The sequence below is a fragment of the Ambystoma mexicanum genome, chromosome 9, assembly GCF_040938575.1.
Source record: "Ambystoma mexicanum isolate Mex_15411 chromosome 9, UKY_AmexF1_1, whole genome shotgun sequence".
NCBI classification, from domain to species: domain Eukaryota; kingdom Metazoa; phylum Chordata; class Amphibia; order Caudata; family Ambystomatidae; genus Ambystoma; species Ambystoma mexicanum.
Window position 1 is genome coordinate 1,179,956,409 of NC_090931.1, and position 25,336 is coordinate 1,179,981,744.

A 25,336-nucleotide genomic window follows, 5' to 3' on the forward strand; every position below is an offset into this window, starting at 1 on the left:
TTCCAATTTCTCCTGCCAAATTATACAAAATACTGTGCAGTGTAATAACTAGTGGTGAACGTTTTACCGCAGCCCTTTTCACTCTGTACGACATGGGAAATTACCCCACATGATTGTAGCTTTATTTTCTTCATACTGAATGGAATTGAACATATCGTTCACATTCCAGAAGGCAAATTACTAACAACACTCTTCAAAAGACACAAAGTGAAATAAAATGCATGACAGCGTCATTGTTTCAAACTGTTTGCAGTTTGTTCTGTACCCACAAAACACCCAACAATCATAGTTTGTTAAAACCTTCTAGAATTCTAAGAATAAAGTGGTAGAGTAATGGTCATTTACCTGTTAACATCACTCATCTCCTGCTGTAAATGGTCTGATTGCGGAGACTGTTCAAAAGATACAATCTCAGTCGAAGGCCCTTTGGAGGCAGTGCTGGATGCTTTAGAGGTGAGAGAGACAGAGCAGGGGACCTTGTGGGCATTTGTCCCCTGTCCGAGTGTTCAATCCGCCTCTGCTACCGACTGGGCAGGTTTGCCATATGGGAATACCCCGGATTGTGGAGTGCAAATATTTACAGTATGGTTTTGATAGAAGATGGATAGGATCTGAATGTGAGTTCATCTATAGGAGTTTAGGAGGTGGAAGGATGCACGATTGTAGTAGTGAGGAGTTAGATGAGGGGTGAGGGGATGGAGAGTGGGGCGAGGGTGATGTCACTTCCCTGCTGTTGGTTGTAGATTCATTGAAATTGAAGTTGCAGACCAGTGCCATGGAGTAGAGGTTCCATGAGTCAGCTTGGATTCCCTCAGATGATAAAGCCAATAGTTTCAAAAAATATTTGTCGTACATTAGCACAAAGGTTTCTAGTGACACACATTGGATGTCAGTTCTGTTCATCTATGAATTTTCCCAGGTTTTTATACGTATTCATTCATTCATTCATTCATTCATTCATTCATTCATTCATTCATTCATTCAAATGCAATATATTTTGGTCTGTCCATCCCTGGATGCAAACACATCCTTTTTTGATTGCAATAGTCTTGACACACCATATCTCTTTGGTAATGGAAATATGGAAGGGTCACTCTGACTGAATCATTATATGTGGAAACGTCCTCATTAAGGTGGAGCCTGGCTATCCATTTTAGAAGTGAATGATAGATCAATCAAAGTGTTTATACTGTTAAGCATTATGTGTCTGATATATCATACTTATACCACAGGTAATTTGTATTATTCTACTTTAGAGACAAGTGTCACAAATTGATTTAGGTCATAGAATAAGACACATATTGTGGTAATAGCATTAGCCCATGAATAGGTTACCCGTGGGGCACTGTCACATTTATGTTTCTGTTATCCACACATGTGACAGAATTCTAGCACTTAATAACGTGTGTAGTTATTTTTGCAAATAAGTGCATTCTGCTAAAAGAACACACTTTTGACATATGGTTATTGGTTAAAATTGAATCCGCTGGTTACACCTGAGCTGACCTCGGCCAACTCTGTACGATGCGCAAATGCTGGGTTATAATGCTACCACCAGGTGCTAAATACACATATACATATATACATATTTTTTAAACAGGTATTTACTTCTGACAGCAGTGAACAGCATACTTATATTGAGAAATGTACAGTACACACTTCTTCATCAGTACTTCTTCCAATACAGTAATCAACTTTGCACCATTCCGGTTAACCACCCTACATGGCATAAAATACAATATCTCAAGAGTTCAGTGAGATGCTTAGTTAGGTATAAGTGTCAGTTTACTTCCAAGTCTACTTGCGGAGGTCAGCCCACGAGTCCTGTGGTCTGGCTCCGGCGGGGAGAATAGAGATATATAGACTTTCGTTTTCTTGTGCCCAGGTAAGTGTATTCAGCCATGCTTACATCCTGGGGGAAAATGTGTCCTTCCATCGTAGCAGAATTGCTTGTTTAGCTATCATGCAAGCCGTATTGGTGAAAGTCGTGTGTGCTCCATTGTCCATAGTCTTCCAGATGCCAAACAGTGGGCCCATAGGTTCATATTCTATGCATTCCTCTACAACCTCAATTATTGTGTTGGTGACCTGCGACCAGAATGTCCCTAGTGAGGAACAATCCCAGAACATGTGTAGGTCGTCTGCGCTCTCAAGCATACATTTAGGACAGCCATGTTGTTGGGAGCTAGCCATCCTATAGTAGAGCCTGCTTAGAATTTTATACTGCTTAAACCTGAATCTAAAATGAATAGATACATTTCTGATATCGATGCACATCTGGATCGATGGTGCCTCCGAGATTACCAGGCCCAGGTCTTTAGCCCAGCCATTCTTTGGAGTAGGTGTCGGAGGAGGGGATGCATCTTGCATAGTTTTGTGAAGGGTGGACATGATGTGCTTGCAATTAATCGAGTTCACAATGTAGGCCACAGCCCAGGTTTCCTGAGGTTCATCTGGGTTGGTAGCCCATCTAGCAGCTACCGCCACACGTAATCTATGGAATTGTAGTATTTCCCTGCTTGTATTTCTATGACCCCCCCCTCCAGGTGACAGGCGTGATAAATCGCCTCCCCCCCCCCGGAAAGATATCATTTAGGCTCCCATATCCCTGGCTTCCCCATTTTAATTGTATTGCTGTATCCCACGTTGGCATGATTCCAGGAAAGTTCCATAGTGGGAGCCATCTATATTATGGATCCCCAGTATCCGTGTGGGAGAATACCCACTTCCAAGCCCTTATATATCTGTGTGGGAGAAAAAACACATCCAAGCCCTTATAGTGGACATGACTGGGTCAAAGGGACAGCTGCCATTGTATTGTGGATTCAGTATCAGGGTCCTGAGATCCAATTTGCTGGCCGCTAATGCTTCCAACTTGATGTGAATGGGGGGAGGGTGTTCTGGGATACGAGTCTGTGGCATGCTGAGCCTGGGAGCCCTACCAATACCACTTGAGATTTGGCACCATTAATCCTGCCTTTTCATATGGATGCGTCTTGTCTAGCCATTTTTTGTGATCTGCTCCCGAGTGCCAGAGGAACTGGGCGAGTTGTTTGTGCAGGTGGGTGAAGAAGTATTTCCCCAGCCAGATGTGGACGTAAGCATACACATAAAGCTTCTTGGGGAGCAGGACCATTTTAATTAGCAAAAGCCTAGCAGCAGGCGATAGAGGAAGAGACTTCCATTTATTTATCTTGGTCACTGCGTGCAATGTGAGTGTGTCAAAGTTGTCTCTCTGGAGTATTTTATGTGACCTTGAAATGGTTACGCCCAGATATTTGATCTGGTCGGGGGCCCACTTGAGATTAAGCTGAGCCTGGCAGTTAGGCGTATTTCTAGTGAGGGGAAAAATCTCTGATTTAGATGTATTAATTACAAAACCTGACAGTTTACCTATGGTTATGATATCCTGTATTATCGGGGGAGGTTTGTCAGTGGTTTTCTGACAAATACCATCACATCATCTGCATATAATGAAATAATTTCAGTGGGCCCAGTTAACCGTATACTTCAGAATGCATGGTGTTCCCTAATATATTCTGCCATGGACTCAATAGCTAATGCAAATAGGATAGGGGAGACGGGGCAGCCCTGACGGGTGCCTCTTTTAATTTGAAATCGGGAGGATGTTATTGAGTTAACCCAGACACTTACCGTTGGGTTTGTATACAGTAACCTGATATATTTCTGCATATTGCCTCCAACCCCCATTTTCTCCAGTGTCATGAACATGTAGTCCCAAGCGACCATATCAAATGCTTTTTGGGCATCATTTGTAACTATGACCTCTTGGGTGTCAGGATCTAATCATACCATTATATTAAATAGTCAACGAATGCTGAGTGAGGTGGCCCTCCCTGGTACAAACCCCGCCTGGTCAGGGTTGACCAACTGGTGCACCGTGGGGAGGAGTCTGTTAGCCGAATGTTGGCATACATTTTCGTGTCACAATTTATGAGTGAGAGGGATCTAAAGGAGCCACACTCGTTCTTAGGTTTGCCTGGTTTAGGTAAAACCGTGATCACCGCCTCTCTGAGGGATTCCGGAAGGGTGAGTTCCCGCAGTGATTCTTCCCACAATTGTAGGAGGATTGGGGCTAGGGTAGCCTCATATTCTTGATAAAACTTGGCTGTTCAGGCTAGGTGCTTTGTTTTCCTCTAAGTGTGAATGGTTGCTCTAATTCATCTCGGGTCTGGAGATTCATCGATGGGAGTGTAACATTTTGTAAAAAGGTTTCTATACTTTTGCGACCCTTTGATGGGGTGCTTTATATAGGTTACAATAGAAGTCCTTAAATATCTCTACAAATTCTCGGTCAGCCCATTTGCAATTCCCTTATGTGTCACCCCCTCTCTCTGATTGAATCACTCTTGACAGTGTCCTACCTGGCATGTCTCCCTTGTCATATTTCTTAGCAGCAACAGGTTTAGCAAGTATAGGGTTTCCCTGGTGGCATGGGCCGTGTATTTCTCCAAGTTAGTATGTATTAGAGCCAGCAGTGTGGGATCAGTCTTCAAGGCATATTTTTGTTGTAGGGTTTTCAGTGTATTTTCGGCCTGATCTAAGTCCCTCCTAATCCCTTTAAGCACCCAGGCCTCTCGATATAGCCATGCCTCGGATACAATCTTTGAAGACCTGCCATCTCACCCCCTGGGATGTGTCGATCTCTAAGTTATTGTACTGCACTTGTACAAGAAGACGGTAACAAAATATGTTGGCTAATTGCATAGTGCTTACATTTGTGCAATACATTCTTCAAAACTATAGAGACTTGCCAGAAAGAGGAAGTGTGTGTGTATAAATGGAAGACTTACGATATGAATGGGCACTTGGGAGCATAAGCATGATTGTTAAGGGGGTAGGTGGGTTATTTGGGAGTGTATTGTATGACTTGTTATTAAACACATGTGTGTATTAGTGTAGGCCTATTTACTTTCAAAATGCAATAATTTGCTTTGTGGAAGGATGACAAAAAGGTGCAGAAGGATGTACAGAGTGCAAAGCAGAATGTTTTGTGTGCATGCATTTGCATGTACTTCTCTGCCTATGTATGCTAGTTATATGAGTGTAGGCATTGCTTCTGGTCTTTAATTTCCTTATGCGCATTTATGAATGTTACTGTTGTAAATGCACACATACATTTTTTTATTGTTTAACTACTATTCTTATTTATGACGTGTGCCAGGAAACTTTCGTTATGCACTTGGCTTAGTTTGGTGGGAAACGCTGCCTAATGATTTTTGGTGTGATTTATACAAATTTGATAGGAGGTGCGTTAATGGGGGAAAGTATTGGGAAATTAAAAGAACAAAAGAACAGATTAACCGTTTCCATATACAAATGGCTGTTATGGGCAAATGGTAACGTTGCCACCACCTACCACTGTAGGAGCCATTTCATGGTAGGTGATGGGAGAAATAACAGTTTGAACTTTCAGTACATTATGGAGATTACCTGTTGCTACGAATTTATAACACAATTGCCAATGTACTGTACACAAAGTAGTAATACCTTCAAGGCGTGATGATGGGTAGGGATGCTGATGTATGTGGGTGCTGGAACTCGTAGATCGTTTTACTGTACTTTCCCATGCAGGTGCTTTTGATGTACAGGACATTTGACCTCTGCGTGTTTAACGGTTGGTATGGATTGTTCAATAGATGTGATAGCATTACATGCACAATTCTTGGATACAATTGGTGGATGTGTATATGATCGTTTAACAGTAGCCAATCAGGGAGTGCTGCTGAAAGAGCACTTGAAAGGGAAGAAGGACTGGCCCTGCTTTACTGGGGCGCGGCCCTCGCGGTATTTGAGGAAGACGCATGTGGTATATGCTGTCCTTCTTAATGTCCTTGCCATGGAAATGGGACTATGGATTATCGATTTAGATGTATGTATGCTTTTCTGTTCCATGCTAGGATGTTGTTCTGTGCCCATGAGGACCTTTGTGCCTCAAGTGGAACGTTTGTCAGTGTAGTGGATATTTTTTTTTCCCCCTATCGAAATTAGTCATCCGTAGCAGTATGTACAATGTACGTTGCAGACACTCGTGTAGTAATTTAAGTTGGAAAAGCAGAGAGCAATTCCTAACAAATACCACACAAAAAGGTGTTTCTTTACACGTTGCTTTACAAAATTAAAAAAAAAAACACTTTTCACAACTATCACCAATATGCCCATTTTATATGATGCTTAAAATGTGTTTGTGCTGCCCCCCACACAGGGCAATATGTTTGCGAAAGCCGCGCCATTTGGAGGTGTGCACATGCCACATCCGGGACTATTCAGAGTGGCTGCAATGGAAATGGGACTGTGCAGGAGTTGGGATTGGTCAATATGATTTCCTAGGTGTGGTGTGTAGTGACAGATTGTGTCAGAACGTCTGTTTGCCAATGTGAGTGGAGATGGCTACGGGGATGGGTGTCCCATTCAGTAGGCAGACTAGATGGCTTTTGGGTGACTCCTGGATACATTGGGTACAAGTTCACGCAGAAGGCAGTGCACTGGCAGCACACCTTGGGTTCCATAATGTCGATGAGCACTGGTACGCAATACGTGGGATGAAGTGGCTCCATTTGGGTCATCCAGACATTATTATTCTTATAGCCAAAATAGCACCATGGTCCATGCCGGTAACTTACTGACTCCGCCATGGAGAAAGGGGGAATTACCACCCCATTACAAGGTTGGCGGGGTGGTAATTCCCCCTTCCTCCATGGCCCTTCACCCATTCCCATTTTTGCCCCATAGGGCTCAATGGGAATGGGGAAGGCACTAAGTATGGTACCGCAAATTGCAGTACCGTACTTAGCACCAAGGTCCATTTGCGGTCTACACCAGCCGTTAAGGTCGGGTCCCGCAAAGGGACCTCGTAATCAGGCGCTAATGGGTTGACGGCATTGCAGCCTATTACAGCGCCGTTAACCCATTATCGCCAGGGTCGTAATGAGGCCCTTTTTTTTCATTCCTGAATGCCCGCTGATTACTTACATCTGTGTAGGATTGCTTATATGCACAGTAAGAAATTTGCTGGGGAAATATTAACTTATACGTTATCTGTTCACAAACCAAAACTGTTCTTTTTCCTGTGTGACCTGGGGGATATTTTGAGATGGGTGTGATATGAGTGGTATATAATTCAGAATATTGAACTTATAGACAAAAATAAAATAATAGTTTCATTGCGCACTACATGCTAGGCGAGACCTGGGTGTGTGCCTGATTGAAATCCTTAACAGTGTGCGCTCACCTACTACAACTACATCACACGTTTCTTTGCATATGTTGCCCAGGGACGGTGTTACCAGGTGTCACGGGACAAGATATGCATGTGCCCAGTTGTGCGACCGACAAACATACGTTCCTGCAACTACTTACAGGTGGTTCTGTGCATGCAAACATGAGGCCGTAGTGGCATCCTACGGATGCTTCCATTGTGATTGCGCATAGGGCAGCCAGGTGCGGCAGAGGTACTATTCCTCCATTTGCCTCACTTGCAATCATCCCCACCATTGCTCTGCCCTTCACACTTACACTGGTATTCTTAAAAGAAAGGAAAAGGCACATATACAATCAGTAAAAATTAACATATCAATCTTTATTAGCACACAATCATAGCAACTATTCGGAAAGGGAAGGTGGACCAGAAACAGATACATATACTGGGGATTTCGCCATTTTGACAAGCTGCTGGTGAGGGGAAGAAGGGATTGAGGTCTCATCGAAGTGTCTATCATGAGATGAAATTTGTAGGGATTGGGGGGATGAAAAATCGGGAAGGTGGGCATGTGGAAGTCTGGCAGTGATATCTTATTTTCCCCATAATATGTTCTTGTACAAAAATGTTCAATGCAGCAAATTTGAAGAGCAATTGTTCCATTTTGGCATCTAGGCATCTACTTTTATATGTACAGCGTTTCCTTCAGTTTCGGTGGCCATATGTTTCTCTGCAAAATCTGCTGCTTCTGGTGTACTCCTTTGTATTCCCGTATATTCTATTAAAGGACAACAAATGTGGTTAATTTACATGAAGCACTATATTGTAATTGTTTTAATCTTGACACTGCGTTCCCTACCTATGGGGTCACTATGCTCACTCATTTTGTCATGCAGGAAAGTTTCCTCCAGTCACTCTAGGGTGCTTGCCCTTGCAGGAACTATTTCCCTTTTCACAGTGCAGCAGGTACCAATGGGGCTATCATCCTCACACATTTCTTCATTCGGAAAACTCTCTTCCAGTCATTCTAGGGTGGTAGCCATTGCTGCGCTGAAACAGAAAACATCATGCTTTCCTACTATTGTACAGTACTTGATCTGTACAATTATACCATAAACTTTAGTGTACTTACCACGTTGCAGTGACATTCTGCTCTCAGTCGTTGGCGTCCCTAACTCTGCCTCTTCGTTCTATGTTGGATTGTGAGGTAGATGTGCGTTAAGATTGATGAAGGCAAACATCACTTCTCTTGATGGTGCTTCCCATTATGCAGCATAACCATTGCTGTTGCGCTCTTTGCTGCAAAAGCACAGACTTTGTACAGCTACTGCACTTTCCCTTACCCATTCACATACTTTCTGCTCTTTCTATATGTTTTTTGTCTTTGCTGCATGTTACCACTTTTTATGACCACCCCTCCCTTTCTCGGCACATTGGACTCCACTCGATGTCTGCGAACAGACGCACTGTTCACAACCATTGTGGCTATTAGAATAGAGCCACCGGCTCCAGTATGCTGTACAGTACATCTATTCAAACTAAGCGTACCCAGTTAAAAATGAATGAAATTCAGTGAAATAAATATTATTAAAGGGTTTTTTTTATGGTTCAGTTGCGCGGCTAAAACCCTATCACCTTTACAGAAAAAACTATGATAAAGCAACATTATGGTGAAAGTGCCCTACTAAAGACCTATGAAATTCACTAACAAAAAACATTGTTAAAGGGATGTTATGGTTAAGTTGCACTACTAAAAAGCCTATAAAATTCAATGGAAAAACTTTTTTTATAGGGACGTTATGGTTACAGGTAAAACCGAGAAACCCCAGAAATGTGCCAGTTATGATAAGGTAGGCAACCAGAACTCACGCTACCACTGTTCACTGCACGGACTAACACCCATGACCTCAAAGATGACACCATAAATGTCATTGATGACATCACTGATGCCATCACATGTCTGGCTCCCAGTGGCTTATGGTCGTTCAACATATTTGGTACAAAGTACCAGGGGTCTAGGGCCATGACCAGTGAGCCATGTTTTTTTTTACCGTAATTGGTGCAAAGTGACCCGTAGTTATTTATTATTACCGGTGGGGTAAAATACAGCATAACGAAACACTTGAACATCAGTGAAAAATGATTTTGCATATGGGATCAGTTGAAGACTTCATGGATGAGATCATCGGGTGAAACTCGCAGCTAATGTTATTTTTACTTCTGATACCAGCAAAAAAAAGTGTGATTTGTTGAGATAGATTGATTTACCTTAGCTGTATAATCTAAGACTGGCCAAATGTATATTTATACAAATCAATCTACCACTAATTATATTTGTTTTGAGTTGCTTGCTGAACCCCTATCTTTTCTAAAAGCAAAGAGTAATGAACAGAGTGTGTATTTAGGCTTACATGATCTGCTTTTCTCTCTAGCAAATGTTCTCAGAGCTTCTCAAGAGCTCTTACATTCAGAAATGTTCCACCAGACTCTCTCCCTCACTGATTCTCACAATCTCTGCCTCTAATTCCCTGCAACACAGTAAATCACAAACTAAACCACTCCCTTAAAAAAGCATTCTCTCAAACTGTAGCCCACACCTTGCTCCTCTCACTGCAACTATGCTCCCATCGTTTTTTCTTCCTTTGTTTCCCTCTTCTAGTCTTTGCTTTTGTCTCTTTTTTTAATTCTTTATCTCTCTCAAACTCTCCTTTTATCAAATTATCTTTGTCACGTTCTTCTTCTCTCAAATATTCACTGACAATGTCACACTCTCCTTTTTTTATGTTGAATTGGAAGTATATTCATAAAGAAAATCTCAGACTGGGCAATGGTATATTTAGTGAAATCTGCTTCCCAAGACCTGATTTCCATGCAACTACACTTCAACATCGTTTTCTGAAAAAATAAATACCAACGAGCTGTCAATATAAATGTCATAGGCGCAAAAACACTCACCTCTCCCCCCCCCTCTCTCTTCTCTCTTCCTCACCGTCCCTGTTTCTTTGTATTATTTTTCTGTTTGACTGCTGCACTCTTTTTCTCTCTTGTTTGTCCTCTCTTTCTGTACTTCTCATTCCTTCTTTGTCTATCTCTCTCCTTGTCTTTCTTTCTCTCACTTTCTATCAGAACATCTCTTCAAAAGAGTCCTTAGACCTGTTGTCGGAACTCAATACTTATGTAGCGAGATTACAACGAGGAGAAGCAGAAAGCAATATTCAATATTGACTTGCATTGTGGGGTGTGACGGCTGCTGTTTCTTTTCTTGAAAGAACTTCCCATTTAACAAAGCTTTGACAGAAGTGGTTTTTTGCGCTGATGTAATGCCGTTCCCGCTGTTTGATGCCCATTGTAGCCTCACGGTTGACAGCTGAATGCAAGCGTACATGTCTGAGGCCGTAAGAATATTTGTGTTCTGTACTCTCTCCTGCATAGAATGGCATTCATGGAGCTACTGCCGAAAGGACGCTGCCTGCCTCCCCATTATTTCACCCGAGTTGTTTCCACATGCTTGACCACAGCCATTCACTCGCATCACGTCATGCTATTGAACAACATGGTGGACAGTGCTATTTCCTGTCAGCTAGAAGGCGGCGTTACTCAGGACATATCCGCATGACCTAATTGCCACCATATGATTCTGTGTTGTGTCAATGCTGGAAAGTGCACGGGCTATCACTCGTCTGAAAAATAAAACGAGCTTAACCACTGTCAATGTGTTTTTTGCGCTAAAGCAAATTGTTAAAAATAGATTTGATGAAGGGCAGTTTGAACCTCCTATGGCATGAAATAACTTGTCCAGCACTTCCCTGGGTCCCCACGATGTAATAGCTGGAACGGTGCTCACGCTATGACATGAGGCGTGCAGATGGGCTCCATGGCACCGGCTGTGAGTCATATTACACGTTCTCAATGTCAAAGTGTTGTTTCAGCACTCTCCCACCGTTTTGGAATCCGCGCCATTTGTGTATTCTGTGATAATAGCGCGCTAATGGCATTTTAATTGCCTATAAATGTCGACCGCAGAACAGGACACAACTTTAATTACAAGAGTGATCAGGAAATTCATTGGGGATGAAAACTATGCGGAAACCATTGAGACCATTAGGTCAGGGAAACACGTCAAGATACTTGCTACATAAGGGGGAAAAACACAATTAGAAACTGTGAAATCTTAGCCAGCAATTGTAGCGGCGAACAATACACATGTGGTTCTAAAGTTATCTATGGTGTGCGCTGAAGTCATTCAGCTATAGGATGTAGCACATCCCAGTCAGGCACCTGTTAAAATCAATCATTTTGCTATCACTAGATGGCACACTCAGCAGTCACTAAATGCTGCCTTGTCTCTACGTTTGATAGAAGTGGCAAATGGCTATGGGATATCTTACACTAAGCATTCGCATAGCTTTAGCATTCTTGACGTCAGGCCCGCATGTTCTCATCCTGCTTCCATTGTGTTTGCTTCCCTCATAGACAGTATTTATTCTGTGGCGTTATGATTCAAAATGTATAGTTGTCAAAGAGAGACTGTATTATCTTTAGTGTGCTGATGTTTTCAGCATACAATATCAATTAGAACACACATGTATCCTCTCCTTGAAGTGGTTGGGTGATATTTTGGGAGATTTTAATGCAAAGCCTGAACCTCTGGGGGAATTAGGTTAATCTGTGCTCGGCCGTAGATGACATCTGAGGTATTCTTGAAGTCACTGCTCCACCACCTAAGAGACCTAACACGTATGCATGCATAGGGCCTCCTTATTTCAATCCAGGTCTTGGGTGTTCAGACATGCCGCAGACATCCTCACGCCATCCTCACAAAACAGACTTTCCGCTGTGGTCTAGGAATTAGTTGTATTGACTACATCTTTATATAAATATATGATTCTGTGGGATCGGGAATCAACATTTATTTTGGATCCCAGAATTGAGAGTGACAACCAAATACTATGCATGTCCCATGTCCTCAGATTGTCCAGAGAAAGGGATCGCTCCATAATATGACAGGATATTACAGCTTGTATGCAATGTTTTCTCTCTTAAGAGTGAAACGTTTTTGGAATGCTTTGTGCAGCTGGTAAAGCTTGTAACCCCACATGTGACAGGGTGGAAGGTAGCAGCTAAAGTTATGCGCAACACCTCAAATAATATGGTACAATAGGGAATGCTGCAACATGAAAGAGCTGATACACTAGGCAATCAAAGAACCATCTCTGTGGAACCTACAATTAGAATATATATATAATATATTAAAGAATGGCTTAGGGAGACAAGGCATGACATTAGCTAGAGGTAGCTGAAGCAGCAAAGGACAGGAGGGATGTTTGGCTTAACATTAGCAAAGGGTTTTTGGACAAAGAACCGCCAACCCAGAATAGCATTGACGAGGATAGCTGGTTCTGATATTTTCAGAACGAATATAGGGTTTGCAATCCCAGTGATACATTACAACGGCAATCACTGACTATGATCTATGCCACAGAAGTTCTGGAGGATGTTAGGCTACCTATTTTGTCCCAGCGTGGCATTAAGACTCCAGAACCGGATAGCCTGCCAGTAGAGTTATTTAAAGGAGACGTATGAATCTGGGTACTGTTCTTAAGAACACATTTTAATATGTACAGGGTCTACACTGGGCCTCGTGGGCAGCTCAGGGGCAATGAGATAGTCTTGGAATCAAGAAACTGAGCAACACAGGTTTGAATCCTGTTCCGCGCTTAGCGACTGGTCTCTGATATTAGGCGCATGATAAAATAATAATGAGTCAATTAATTACCCTGATCTTATACCATTGCAATTTTTAGGGAAGAGGTGTACCCGACATCCAACTGTCAGGAAGCTTTTCGTTTCACAGTGGGGTGGATTGACCAAACATTTTGGTTTTATATGATCATTCAAAAATACATATGCCTACTAAAACAAAGTGTATATATGTTTGTTTTGTCACCCTCAAGAGCAGTATTTCTAACTAGAGATCTATTATGCGAGTACTAAGCAGGTTGGGCATATCCACTGGTGTTTTATATGCCATCAGAAGGTGCTATTCACACTACACTGCTAAGATGAGGTTTGGGTCAGGAGGCGAGACCACCCACCCTATCCAGGGAACGTGGGCGTTAGAATCACACTTGTGGTATTTTTGATTTGTTTTAATGATCTGGTAGAGGAGATACTGAGATACTGAGACTCGAGTCACATGCCCTGCTAGTTGGGGGTGGGTGTGCAAGGCGTGGACTAAGCCTGTTACTCTTTGTGGACCATGCAGTCCTTACAGTTAAACTCCCAGTAGATTTGCAGCGGCGACTTGATTTCATGCAATAAGGTGTTTAGTAACAACAAACAAAGTAGGGATGAGGACTTTTGTATAGTTGATGCACCAATAGAGAAGTTCCCATACTTTGATTATCTTGGGATACGCTTCTCACATGTACGGCTGTGCAAAGACCAGGGGCCTGGTTTACAAAAGTGTTTTACAATGCACACTCCCATTGAATAACACTTTGTAAATGAGTCCCGTGACACCAAAAGTGAGGTGAAAGTGGGGAAGAGTTTATTACATTGGAGGGATTATTACATTCTCTAAACTATACAATAACAGTTATTGAAATGGCACTTAAAATGCACAAAACCAAGTCTACAGCACAAGCTCTTAATGGGGCAGAATGTTAGGGACATTCCAACATGGAGGACAATATCGAACACATTTTTCAAAGAGTTACTGAAATTACCCAATTCAACGCCAAATGCTCTTTTAAGATTAGAAATTGGATGCAATGTGATTGAACATGTCACCTACTTTAAACCCTTTTATTATTGGGTACAAATATGGAGTTCCGCTCTTACTAATGCAGCGACGGCTTCCAGGATTTTAGTAGCCTACCTGGAACTAAATGACTTTTTTGTTTAGACATGTTTCAATCACCTTGAGATCACTGTGGATGGGACATATTTTCAAGAATGTAGGTGATATGGGGACTCTTTTTAACCAACACCTTAAAGAGCAAGTAGCTCTTAAAATATCAGAGTCCAAATTGGATTCATGTTCGACTCAAAGAAACGGTCTTCATTATTTGTCCTGTAAGCATAATCCTGGATTGGAGAATGAACTCTGAGTGCTCGAACCAGGGTTGTGTAGGGTATTTATCACAATAATGAGATTGTAATGCTACCTCTTGTGACTGATACAGCCAAGTGGTATGAGAATGGTGTGAATATGTGCCCACAATTCCATACATGCTTGCAAGATCGTATGCACTTTAGGCTATCCTCTCCTCTGTGTGAGATTCTTGTAGGCAATGGCCCCTTAAGTGCTGAGATTGTGTCATAGTCCCAAGTGAGTTGAAGCAATGATGGCCTGATTAGAACAAAATATATCAAATCCCTGTAATGACTATTCCTTGTTTTAAGAGCTATCCTGCATGTGTTATTTATTGTTGTTTATTTGTAGAATTCCATTGTAAACTTGTAATCAATGTATGGGCGTGTATGGGTGTGTTTCATGAAATTATAAAGCATGATTTCCCTACCTATGCATGAATACTTGAGACATTGGGAGAGTCAACGGTTCATAGGCATTATGGAGCATTATGGCTATAGCACATGTGGTGTGTGCATATGACACCTTTGTATGGAGGTTTCATGGGCATCCATTGTACACTACAGCCATACAAATGCCATGGGTACATTTATTAGAGCATAACTAAATGTAATTCTTCTGAACACCCGTTGTTTAATTTTAGCATGTGGACATATTTATGATACAATGTGCAAGGAAAGTAGGCATAGGAGAATAGTGATGCCTACCTCACAACAAAGGGAATACAGTAATATGTGACTATATGACCTGATGCACAAATTATGGAATGTACAAATGCTAGAATATAGGTGCTTACCACAAGACATGGGGAAGAATTGCATATGACAATATAGGCACTGTCATTCATTATGTAAATATGGAATAACCTAAGAGCACCATGGTTTCATTCCTACAGAGCAAAAGAAGCATTGACCGAAGGAGTTGTATCTGTGTTAGAGTGCCCACTTTGCTCACTATCATGTTCAAATAGAATGCCATTGCACAGTATGGAGAAATCTGTGCACACACATTACATTGTAAACCTGCTGATTACCATTTTTCTTTCAGCTGGATGATTTCACATGAAAAGCCAAGGATGTAGATTACTTACTGTGTGGCAATTCAAAGGGAGAACCAAATAAGAACTATGCTCCAACAAAAGGATAGGCCCAAACCTTTGAATGTATTTATTTCCCAATGAATACAGCAGGCCACAGAATGTATGCAATTGATCAGAATCCATGTTCTAAAGGCCCGAGCGACCTGGAGTATGTTATCCAAATGCAAAACCAGCCTGACTCTCAAGATCACTCAGTCTTGCAATTTTGCAGTTTAGATTAATTAGATTTTAACATAATTGTGCACGTGCCCTGCTTAGAATAAAGTATTTCTGCAGTATACATGTGATTATAATACCTGGCCAAGCCTCAGGATAATGCACATGAAGAGCAAAAACAAAGGGCCATGGGCAGAGTGCTCAGGCTAGCTCCAAAGATTATACAAACTGAAACATTTCCAGATGTCAGTAATGGAGCCAAGCCCTGAGATTCAAAATACTTTCCATCATGTGTAAAACTCAATTTGATGAGGCTAAGGGAAATGGCGCTGAACTATGCATACCAAACAGGCATCTTCTCTGAACACTTGAAAGGAAGGTAGTGAAATGAATGTCCGGAAAAACAAAAATGCTTGATCTGGATGTACGCAGATAGCATGCAAAAGGATGTATCTAGGTGATGTACTACCACTTCTACCTGTTGGAAAACATCAGCAACTCCACAATAGAAAACTGGGTTCTTTTACATGAGAAGAATCTCACATTAAAAGTGTAATCAATAAATTGAGTGCTACATAGCAATTCAATCTCTGATTGGAACGCAATGTAGACACTTTGTAGGTAAAAATATGATCGCACCATGTTAATAAAAGAGTTGTCTTTAAAAGCTTAATATAGCTATAGAATAATAATACACAACCAGGTCTCTAGCTATTTTAAGGATTATTGTTTCAACTATTCTCACTGAAGGGTTTAAGTCTGGCCAATCGCTGGTAAAATTGTGTGGTGCTGTCCTGAAGAGGGACTGTTTTATCGCCAGATGGGCTCCAGCAGAGGGTCATGTCCTTAACATGATACGGTGTTGCTCTTCAAAGAGCCCAGCTCATTGTTATCACCATAATACAGCTGACATGCTGTCTCAGTGTGCCACCCCACGACCCCAAGTCATCTTGATAAGGCTATGGTAACACCTTTATCAGATGTGCACACATGGCTTCCTGGGGGGGGGGGTGGCATTGTAGTTTGTTTGTGAGGCGTGCATTCCAAGTTAGAGGCTGTTTACATATTCTAGTCTTGATAGTACCAATGAGATGATCACAGGGTTCAATAAATAACATAATAACACCACAGGGTGGCAGTTGCGGGAGTAGTCGATCTTCTAGTCTGCTTGTATCTTCTACAAGACTTTCATGAGTAGCACGTCAATGTGCCTGGTGGCTAAACTCCACATATCTGGTGGTACATATTAGTTTAGTTATGCTACATCATGCCATGCGTTAAGCTGTAGAAACATGTGGTAAAATGTTTGTACTGCTGGGATCAATGTTTTCTTTTCCAAAAGCTAAATGCACACTAACTTGAATCTACCTGAGTTCTACTGTATGTCATCATTTTCTCCTTTCAGGAGAAGTGGGAAAATATAGCGCTCAGCCTAAAAGAATTCCGGCCTCACACACCATTATAATGATTACCTTAAAGACTCTGGCAGGACTCAGGAAACTCCAAGAAGGCCGAACTGGGGCCTGAGCTCCCATGGAAGGGGTAGTCGAAATACCATGCTCAGTTATATGTGGCCATATTTCCTTCCAGCTTTACCATTTGCATAAACTAGTGGTTAATGGCTTTTTGTGGCTTAAAGGAGTAAGTAAAGATGCTTTGTGCACTGTGATTTCTTGTGCATGGTTTCTACATTCCTTTGCTCAGAAGGGTCAAAAGTCAGACCAAGGCCAACACAAGCTTTGTGTCCTCAAGAACTTTGCACGCAAGAACAAGCCTAGCGTTTTGGTCACAATGAACCAAACTATGGGAGTGTTTTGCTTGCTTTTCAGGGAGCTTTTACACAATTGTCAAATTTCGATTTCTGATACACACTCCCTCCCAAATGTTGTTTTGGGCCAAGGGAAAAGGGTAGGCAGGCTTTGCTGCCTGTGTCTTCTTTGGGCGTGACTTAAATATGCCCAGACTCATCATGCAGTGAGTACATTTCAGACATATCCCCTGGTGCAGCAAACACCTGGTATCCAGCTTTCTCTTTTCTTTGTGTTGTACCACAAATGATACAGTTGAGTCTCACAATCAATTCTGTCAAATTGTGCAAATAGCTCAACCACTTTTTCCTTCACATGCCCTCCTGAGCATCTATCCCTCACCCTAACTCCAACTATCTAACCCACTTTGCTACTTGCTGATTAATTAATCTTTTATAACATGCTTAACATTGGAGGCCAGTCCCTAAAATCTGCACTGGGATTCAAACCTCTGAGTTGTCTTGCTTCCTAGACAACTGTGTTACCCCTAAGATATCCTCCCAGTCCACTATTGAATGTTCTATCATACTCCTCTGTCTCTCTGACAGGCAAACACACGTCAATGCCATGTCAGGAGGCTCTATACAAATGCAACATAACATCACATGATCCTAGCACAGCAAATCAACCAACCAGCTTGAATCCTAACTCCTCTACAAAGAGAGAACCTGCAAAAAATCATTCTCTTGTAGCTGGAACCCAATCCCAGTATTGCCTCAGAATGCCCCCTGCAATTCTCACACTCTCTAAAGATCTCAAAATGCAGCTTTTTTAACAATTCCTGACCACAGACTAATCCCGATGGATGCACAAACTGATGCGCAGACCATAACCAATTGTACTGCACTAATAGTAAAATAGGCCAGCAATAATACTGGCTGCCAACACCCTGAACAGCACTTTGCTGATCTCGAGACATCTATGTCGGCAGTCTTGTTTCCGGACAACCACACTGCGAGTTTGCCTGCCTGGGCCACTGCGACTGACAGGCCTGACCCCAACGGGCGTAGCGGTCCTGATAGGCAGACTAAAGACAGAAGCGTCAGCAACGTTAGTAACAGTGCCAAATGCTGCTGTGAACCCGTTCCCATGGAGTCCTATGGAACTCCAGAGGAATGGGGACTAAGATTTTCCGGCACTCAGCTTCCTGGTCTGCCAGGACATGTAATGTTCCGGTAGCACCGGGAAGCTAGGTGTGGGTAAAATGTTACGAGTCTGGCAGCAACCCTTCAGAAGCACCGACAGGGTTACCAATGGACTTGTAATCAGGCCCTGTGTCTTCTGTTTGTGGTTAACGGCTGTGTGCACTGTAAACTGATTATGATTGCTCATGGTTGTCAGCTAATCCAAATACATGATTCACAGTGGTTGATGTTACTGCATGGTTGCAACATTGTGTATTGTTCACTCTTGTGTGGGCCATTTGCTTTGATGTGTATGTAAAAGTGATTGAGCAGTGAGTTTGCTTTCTGGAGTTAGATCCAGCTTTGCTGGTGGGACAGTCCTTCTGCTGGAATGGGTGTGTCATGTGGGTGAGTCCTGGCTCCCAGCTCTGTCACGAAGAGTGTGCCAAAAATATTATGTGTCCATGTCACATATGGAACAAGAATTTCTCTGAGTTTCAAGGATGGTCCAAGAGTTTGTATTAGAATTTGCCTGGTCCCTATGGCTGTCCCTTGTGGTCTTGTCTAGTGTTGAGCCTTCCCCCTAACCCAGTCTCCATAACCCCAGTTAGTTCTACTGAAGGTTTATCCTGACTGTCTGAAGATGACTTATACTAGCAGTGATGACGTAAAAGTTGACTGTCTAAATGCCCTCATACACTTCCTAACTGTGACTACTCTACTCAGATTTTAGTAATCTAATTGTCATGAATAATTATTCCACATGGTCTCTGTGGCACAAGTGTAGAAGAAAAGGTATTAGACACGTTCAACCCTCATTCAAAATGGTGCCCAATTGATCCACAATTCTAAACTATCTTCGGCTTTCTAGTCTTTTTCCAAAATGGCCCCAGCCAACTGACTCATTGGCCAAAAGCACATTGCCGGCTGTATATGAGAATTCCCCACAGCCAGTTCTGTGCATTGTTACTTCCTTGATTCCAATGCTTCACTAAGTATATTTCTTTTCCCCTGGCTATCCTAGTTTTCTCTATTAGTGCCTGTTTGCCATCTTGATTCCTGCTTGCCTCCCCCTACTCCTGGTTCCTCTTTAATTCTCCTATGTCGAGGGACTCCTGGGCCCTAGATTTCCTGCTTCTAGTGCTACTCGTTCCCTATTTTAATGTTGCCCATCTATGCTATGCAACACATTCACCACTATTCTGTTTGACTGCATTTAAAGACTTAAAAGCCTTGTTCTAATTTTGATGTGCACAAAATTCAACAGATGCTCTTGCCGGTGCTGCCTTATTATTTCACCGGCAGAGGCATGTGTTACTACTGCAAGTGATCAGCAGTGCGACCTTCAGTCTTTTGCCTTCCTTCTGAATGTGGCTTCTCGATACCGTCCCCTCTGTGAGAGCTGTTCTCCACGGTCAGAGCTGGGGGCACGCCGTCCTCATTCCAGCTCGCATAGTGAGTGCGTCATGCCTCTATGAATCCACGGCTGTTTGTTGCTGTGGAATCCACAGCAAATCCACAGCGACAAACAGCCGCGTCTCCCCTCATATCAGTGCCTTACATCCCGACACTTCCAAACACATCCAACACTTGCTTCGTTCTTTGGACTCTTCCATTAAGAGTCCATTTTAAGCTACCTCCTCAAATACCTGCATGGGTGTGTCTTAGTTTATGACTTGTATTCTTCCCCCTTTATATAAGGGACCGTCTTTCAATCTTAACTGCTTTGCATACTGCACTCAGCTATTTGCCAGCAATACCCCTGATGTTCCAGTGTTACTCCCCCACCACACGCACCATTGAATGTTCTTCTGCAGAAGGCAAAGTTAACAGTACGACCATGGGCTTTATTCCCCAAGAGGGTTTCCCATGCTTCCCACCAAGCTCTGCGTCCCAATTTCCAGGCACCATTGTCGAGTGTGAAAGGCTCCCCATTACGTCAAATTATAGATGACCAAACTCAGGTAAGAATCCATTGGGCCTCATGTCAAGTTTGCCGGTCCAGAAGTAAGGGTGCCAGTAAGCTCACCGGCACCCTTATTTCCGCACTTTCAAACTATGGGTTTGTCTGCTGAAGCTGTTGTGCCTGACAGGTCTGACCTTGTCGGGCGCAGCAGTCACGGTAAGCAAAGCTATCACAGAAGCACTGGCACTGTTAAAAGCGTGTCTCAATTCCCATAGAGAATGGAAATGGGGATTTACAAATTTACCAGTTCCTGACTTCCAAGCCGCCAGACTCGTAATGAGCTGGTGGCACTGGGAATTCAGACAGCGTTACATTTTTACGGGTCCGGCAGCAAACACACCGGTAGCACCGGTGGGGTTACTACTGGGCCGGTAATGAGGCCCATTGTGTCTTATATGAAAGGTATTGCATTGTGATCATAACACTAATGGGGTGATGGAAAGTGTCAGTCTTTGTCTAATACACCCAACCTCAGCTCTCGCTTTACTACTCTTTCTGCTGGTCTACTCCATCACACTCCTCACAACACCACTTCCTCTGCCCTTCAATGTTATTCCTCCTTACAATTCTATAGTCCTCTCTCTCTCTACAGCTCCCTCCTCCACATTACTACTATTCCCTCTTCCACACTTGTTCTAATCCCTCCTCCACACTACTAGCCGATCCTCTACACTACTAGTGCCTCCTCCTCTACTCAGTCACCTGTTTTTAAAGCAGCATGCTTTGCTTCCCAAGCACTCCTTACACGACCTTATCTACACACTCACCATACAAACATGCACACTGAGACTGCAGAAACACATTCCCTCTGAAACCAATACCTCATGAACTCCGCAAGTATTCTCCACAAGCCATCCTACCCTCTTTCCTGCTAGAGGTGTTTTAGTCGCAGTCCACCTCCACTGCTGACCTCTCTCGAAAAAACCCACACTACCTGCTTCCTGTCCTGAGCTTAAATCCCCCTGCCCCTGTCAGGATTTATCACAATTCCCTGACCAACCTACCCCAGTAATTCCTGGCCAGGACATGTTTGTGTGAGGGAAAACATTCAAAAGGGATCTAAGCCCTGCCCACTTTCTCCACCCAGGATTTCTGTGTTCCCATATATTCTGTGTTCTTTGATTTTCCAGTAAGTTTCTTAGGTACAAAGGGTTCCACTACTCTCCTCTTTCCCCATTATTCCAGGGGTTTGTCTGCTTCAAGGTGAGCTCCCCTGTGCATCGGGCTGCACAGCATAGCTCAGCCATCCACTGCGTGGGACACTGCTTCCTCTCTCGGGCCACTCTCACTCTGCTGCTTGTCAGTGTTGCCAGCACTGATGTGTGCTGGTTCTGATTCTTTGGGGTGATTCTCTGGTGTCCGCTTTGAGCTTTTCCTGTGCCCTCTTGACAGGGCCTAATAATTGTCTTGTCACACTGTGGAGCTGTGCCTATTGAATTTAGGGTCGATATGTTTGTTCAGATGTATGATCATTTGTGGGTTCTTCAGGTGGTGTGTTATGACAGATTAGGTTCTTAGCATCAGTCAGAGTTGGTAGGAATTCATTACATGTTTTAGGGGCTTTCATGAGGTTTCTCCTGTGCCATAGAATGATGGTTTAATGTGATGTGAGGAGTGTTTCTATACACTGTCTGTTGTGTTAACGTGTTGGATGTTTGATGTATGTGTGTGGGTGTCTGATAATACTTTTGTGCTGTGTTTGCTTGTGGTACATATGCTGTTTGGATGTGAATTATTCTACCAAGTAGATGGGCAGAGTTGCTCCATTGTGGACTGGCCCTTAGAGTGTGCCTTTTGTGGGGTACGTGTCTTTTCTTAGTGAGTCAGATATGCCTTACAAAGCATTGTCCACCTGGTTTAAGTTCCTTTTGGTTTAAGTACTAGCTGATTGAATTGTTTGTTGAGCATTTTAACCCATACATATACGAAACGTCAATGGTTGTCTTACTCCAATGTGTTTTTGTGTTTTGCGATTCTGACCCCACATGTATGCCCACAACATTTTCTTTCATGCCAAAGGCCCTTCTTTAAATGGTTTCCTTGCACTGTCCTTTGCAGGCGTTATATAAATGAGCTGCGTGTGTGTCAGGTTGCAAACGATAATTGTACTGTTATATGTAATACTACTCTATTTTCATGTGTACATACTAATACGGTTTTATTTTTTGAAGGATAGACAAAACACAAAATAAAAAAATATATTAAATTGCCTTTCATGCATTAGAAATTGTAACTCTTTTCTATATATGTTTTCAACTCATTACTACACAACGGCTTCCACAGTTAGCGACTTAGCTCAGCTTATGACAATCCTGCCATTGCAGGGACCACGATTCTAAAGGGTACAAGAGGATGTTTCCTTTTCCATCCACATCCATTACAATAGCCAGGGGAAGGCGAAGACGCATTTTTTTAGCATTTCACATTGGCAATTATGAAAAGGGTGGAAATCGGCTGAGTGCAATTAGTGTTAGTGGGGCATTGCAGTCCATGGTGGTTATTGGTGGAATTACACCTCCAGAAGACTTTACTCTTAAAACATATTTTTTTTACATTTCAGGAAACAAGAATGTTGGCTTATCAAAGAGATCCCAATAACAAACTATTTTCATTTTTCAAAACAGATTTGAAATTGCATTTACAACTGTATATTACAAATTAACCAACTTGCACTGTACCTTTTTCTTTTCTTTCAGCTCCAAATCCTTGTGCTTCTGATAATGGCAAGGGACCCTGTTCACACTTGTGCCTGATCAATTTTAACAGAAGTGCTGCCTGTCATTGTCCACACCTCATGAAGCTGTCTTCTGACAAGAGGACATGCCAGGGTATGTCTCACATGCTCTTTTAAATTTTTTTTAGAATTGTATTGCCTCGATTATTTTTTATCAATTTACAAGTCCATCATGATATATAAAAATACTAATATACAAGTATACGACAAGGAGTAAATGGTCTATACAAAAACGTGCATACTGTAGAGATTAGTCCTTACTTGGATTTTGTAATTGACCTGTGAATAATCTAAATTTTCTTGTGGAAAATATACAGCAGAAAGAATGAATGGTGAATTTAAGCTCACATCTCCCAGAACGGCAAACAACATTGTCAACAGCAATTGCAGAATGGGACTGTACATTGCGGGCACAAAAATTCATGTCCCAAATTGTAAATACTATTATCACCATAAGTTATCTGTAAATCCAAAAATCCACATTCTAGAAACTGGATCCCATAGAAATCATGTAATTTCACAGCAATTGTAAAACAGTTACAGGTGTCTGTCTAATGATGTCTACTGGATTCTGCTTGTGTTAATTTGATTAATAGCATTTCCCTTGTCTGGTTCTCTGAGTAACATACTTGTTTTGTGTAATATGTAAAATCCTCTATGACATGGCTGGATCCAGTAGAAACCATTTGTTACTTTTCTTCCAGGAATGCAGATCCTTACCATCCCTTATCTCCAGATACCATTACAATATACATTATTTGCTCCCTGAACTAAGACTTAAGCTGCTGGATGCTGCCAAAAGTTGTTTCCTGAATCCAACAAGAACATTAGGTCCAGTGTGAGAGAACCATACACTATCTGACATACAAGTTATGACTTAATCTAAAGCTATTAGGATTTTAATGCATAGTCCTAAATGAGCAAGCAGCGAAATAGTCTCCATTTCCTATGCAAATATTCCAGTTTGATTATACATTATACCGATGCATCTTGCTTTTTATTTGTATACATGTTCTATAGTGCAGCCTACCCCACTGTACCAGTGCACTGTATATATGATATGATCGGTTATACGTGCTTAATACTCAGAGGTTTCTAAGCGCGGACACAGGGATCAAACCTGTCGTGCTCTGTGTCATCTTGCTACCAAGGCAAGCACGTTTGCCCCTGAACTATCCTCCCGAGTAATCTGACATATACGCTTGGAATCAGACACCAAATTGACTTTAATTGTAGTTCAAACACTACAGCAGAAAGCAACTATCAGGCCAGAGAAAACCAATGAAACCATCACAGCATTGAACACAATGATTAGATTAATTCCCCATGCCCGAAGTATTTCCATATTAATGAGTCACTAAAGAAGCAGTTGCAGCAAATAGAAATAATCTCAGTAAGATGATAATAAGGAAGCATGAGTGTCCTTTGAGGGATCTCCAAACAAAAGATAATTGATGTAAGCAATACACCTTTTGGCAAAGAGGGCCATAGAAACGATGTACATATATAGAACATAAAAAGGTAATAGGGAAACAAAGGTAATAGGGAAACGAAACGTCATACATTTAATTGATGAAGAACACAAATAATTCATGATTTTTTAAATCTAAATATCCTACCAATTACCTGAGGCATTCTAACTGCCTGTTTTTTCATAATGCAACGATCCAAGAAAAGAAGACAAATGTATACCCAGATAATCAGAGGTATTTTTTATTATCATATGTTTACCATTAACCGTGAATTATGAAGTTTTTCTTAGACCATTTCTTTTATTTGTTTTGCATATCAAGACCGCTGACTTTGAGACATTGGGCCTCATTACGAGTTGGGAGGTAGCCTTGGTGCTATTAGCTCCATGGCTGCCTCCAAAATCGTGTCCGGGTCCGTGGTCTGTGAATGAGGAATTACCGGGTCATTCCAGCCTTGGAGGACCCAGTAATTCCTCATTCACAATACCATTCCCCTGCAAAAAGCAGGCGTTAAATTCTCCAACCCGCAAAGGGACCTCGTAGTAAGGCGGTAAGGGTATACCGGTACCAGTAAAATACCGGTACCGGTAAACACTGCCTACCGTGTAATGAGGCCCTATATCTCTTACTCCCTCTGTGGTCTTCTAGGTGGATCGTATCCT

General features: G+C 42.2%; 1 protein-coding gene across 3 annotated transcripts in view; it reads left to right on the top strand.

Moving 5' to 3' along the window:
* Window positions 1–25,336, top strand: part of LRP1B (LDL receptor related protein 1B) — a 4,835,697-nt gene that overhangs the window by 2,895,530 nt on the left and 1,914,831 nt on the right. For all 3 annotated transcript variants that reach the window (XM_069616528.1, XM_069616527.1, XM_069616526.1), the window contains exon 28: window positions 23,165–23,296. In XM_069616528.1, the coding sequence (XP_069472629.1) occupies window positions 23,165–23,296 (132 nt within the window). The remainder of the gene's footprint in view (window positions 1–23,164; window positions 23,297–25,336) is intronic.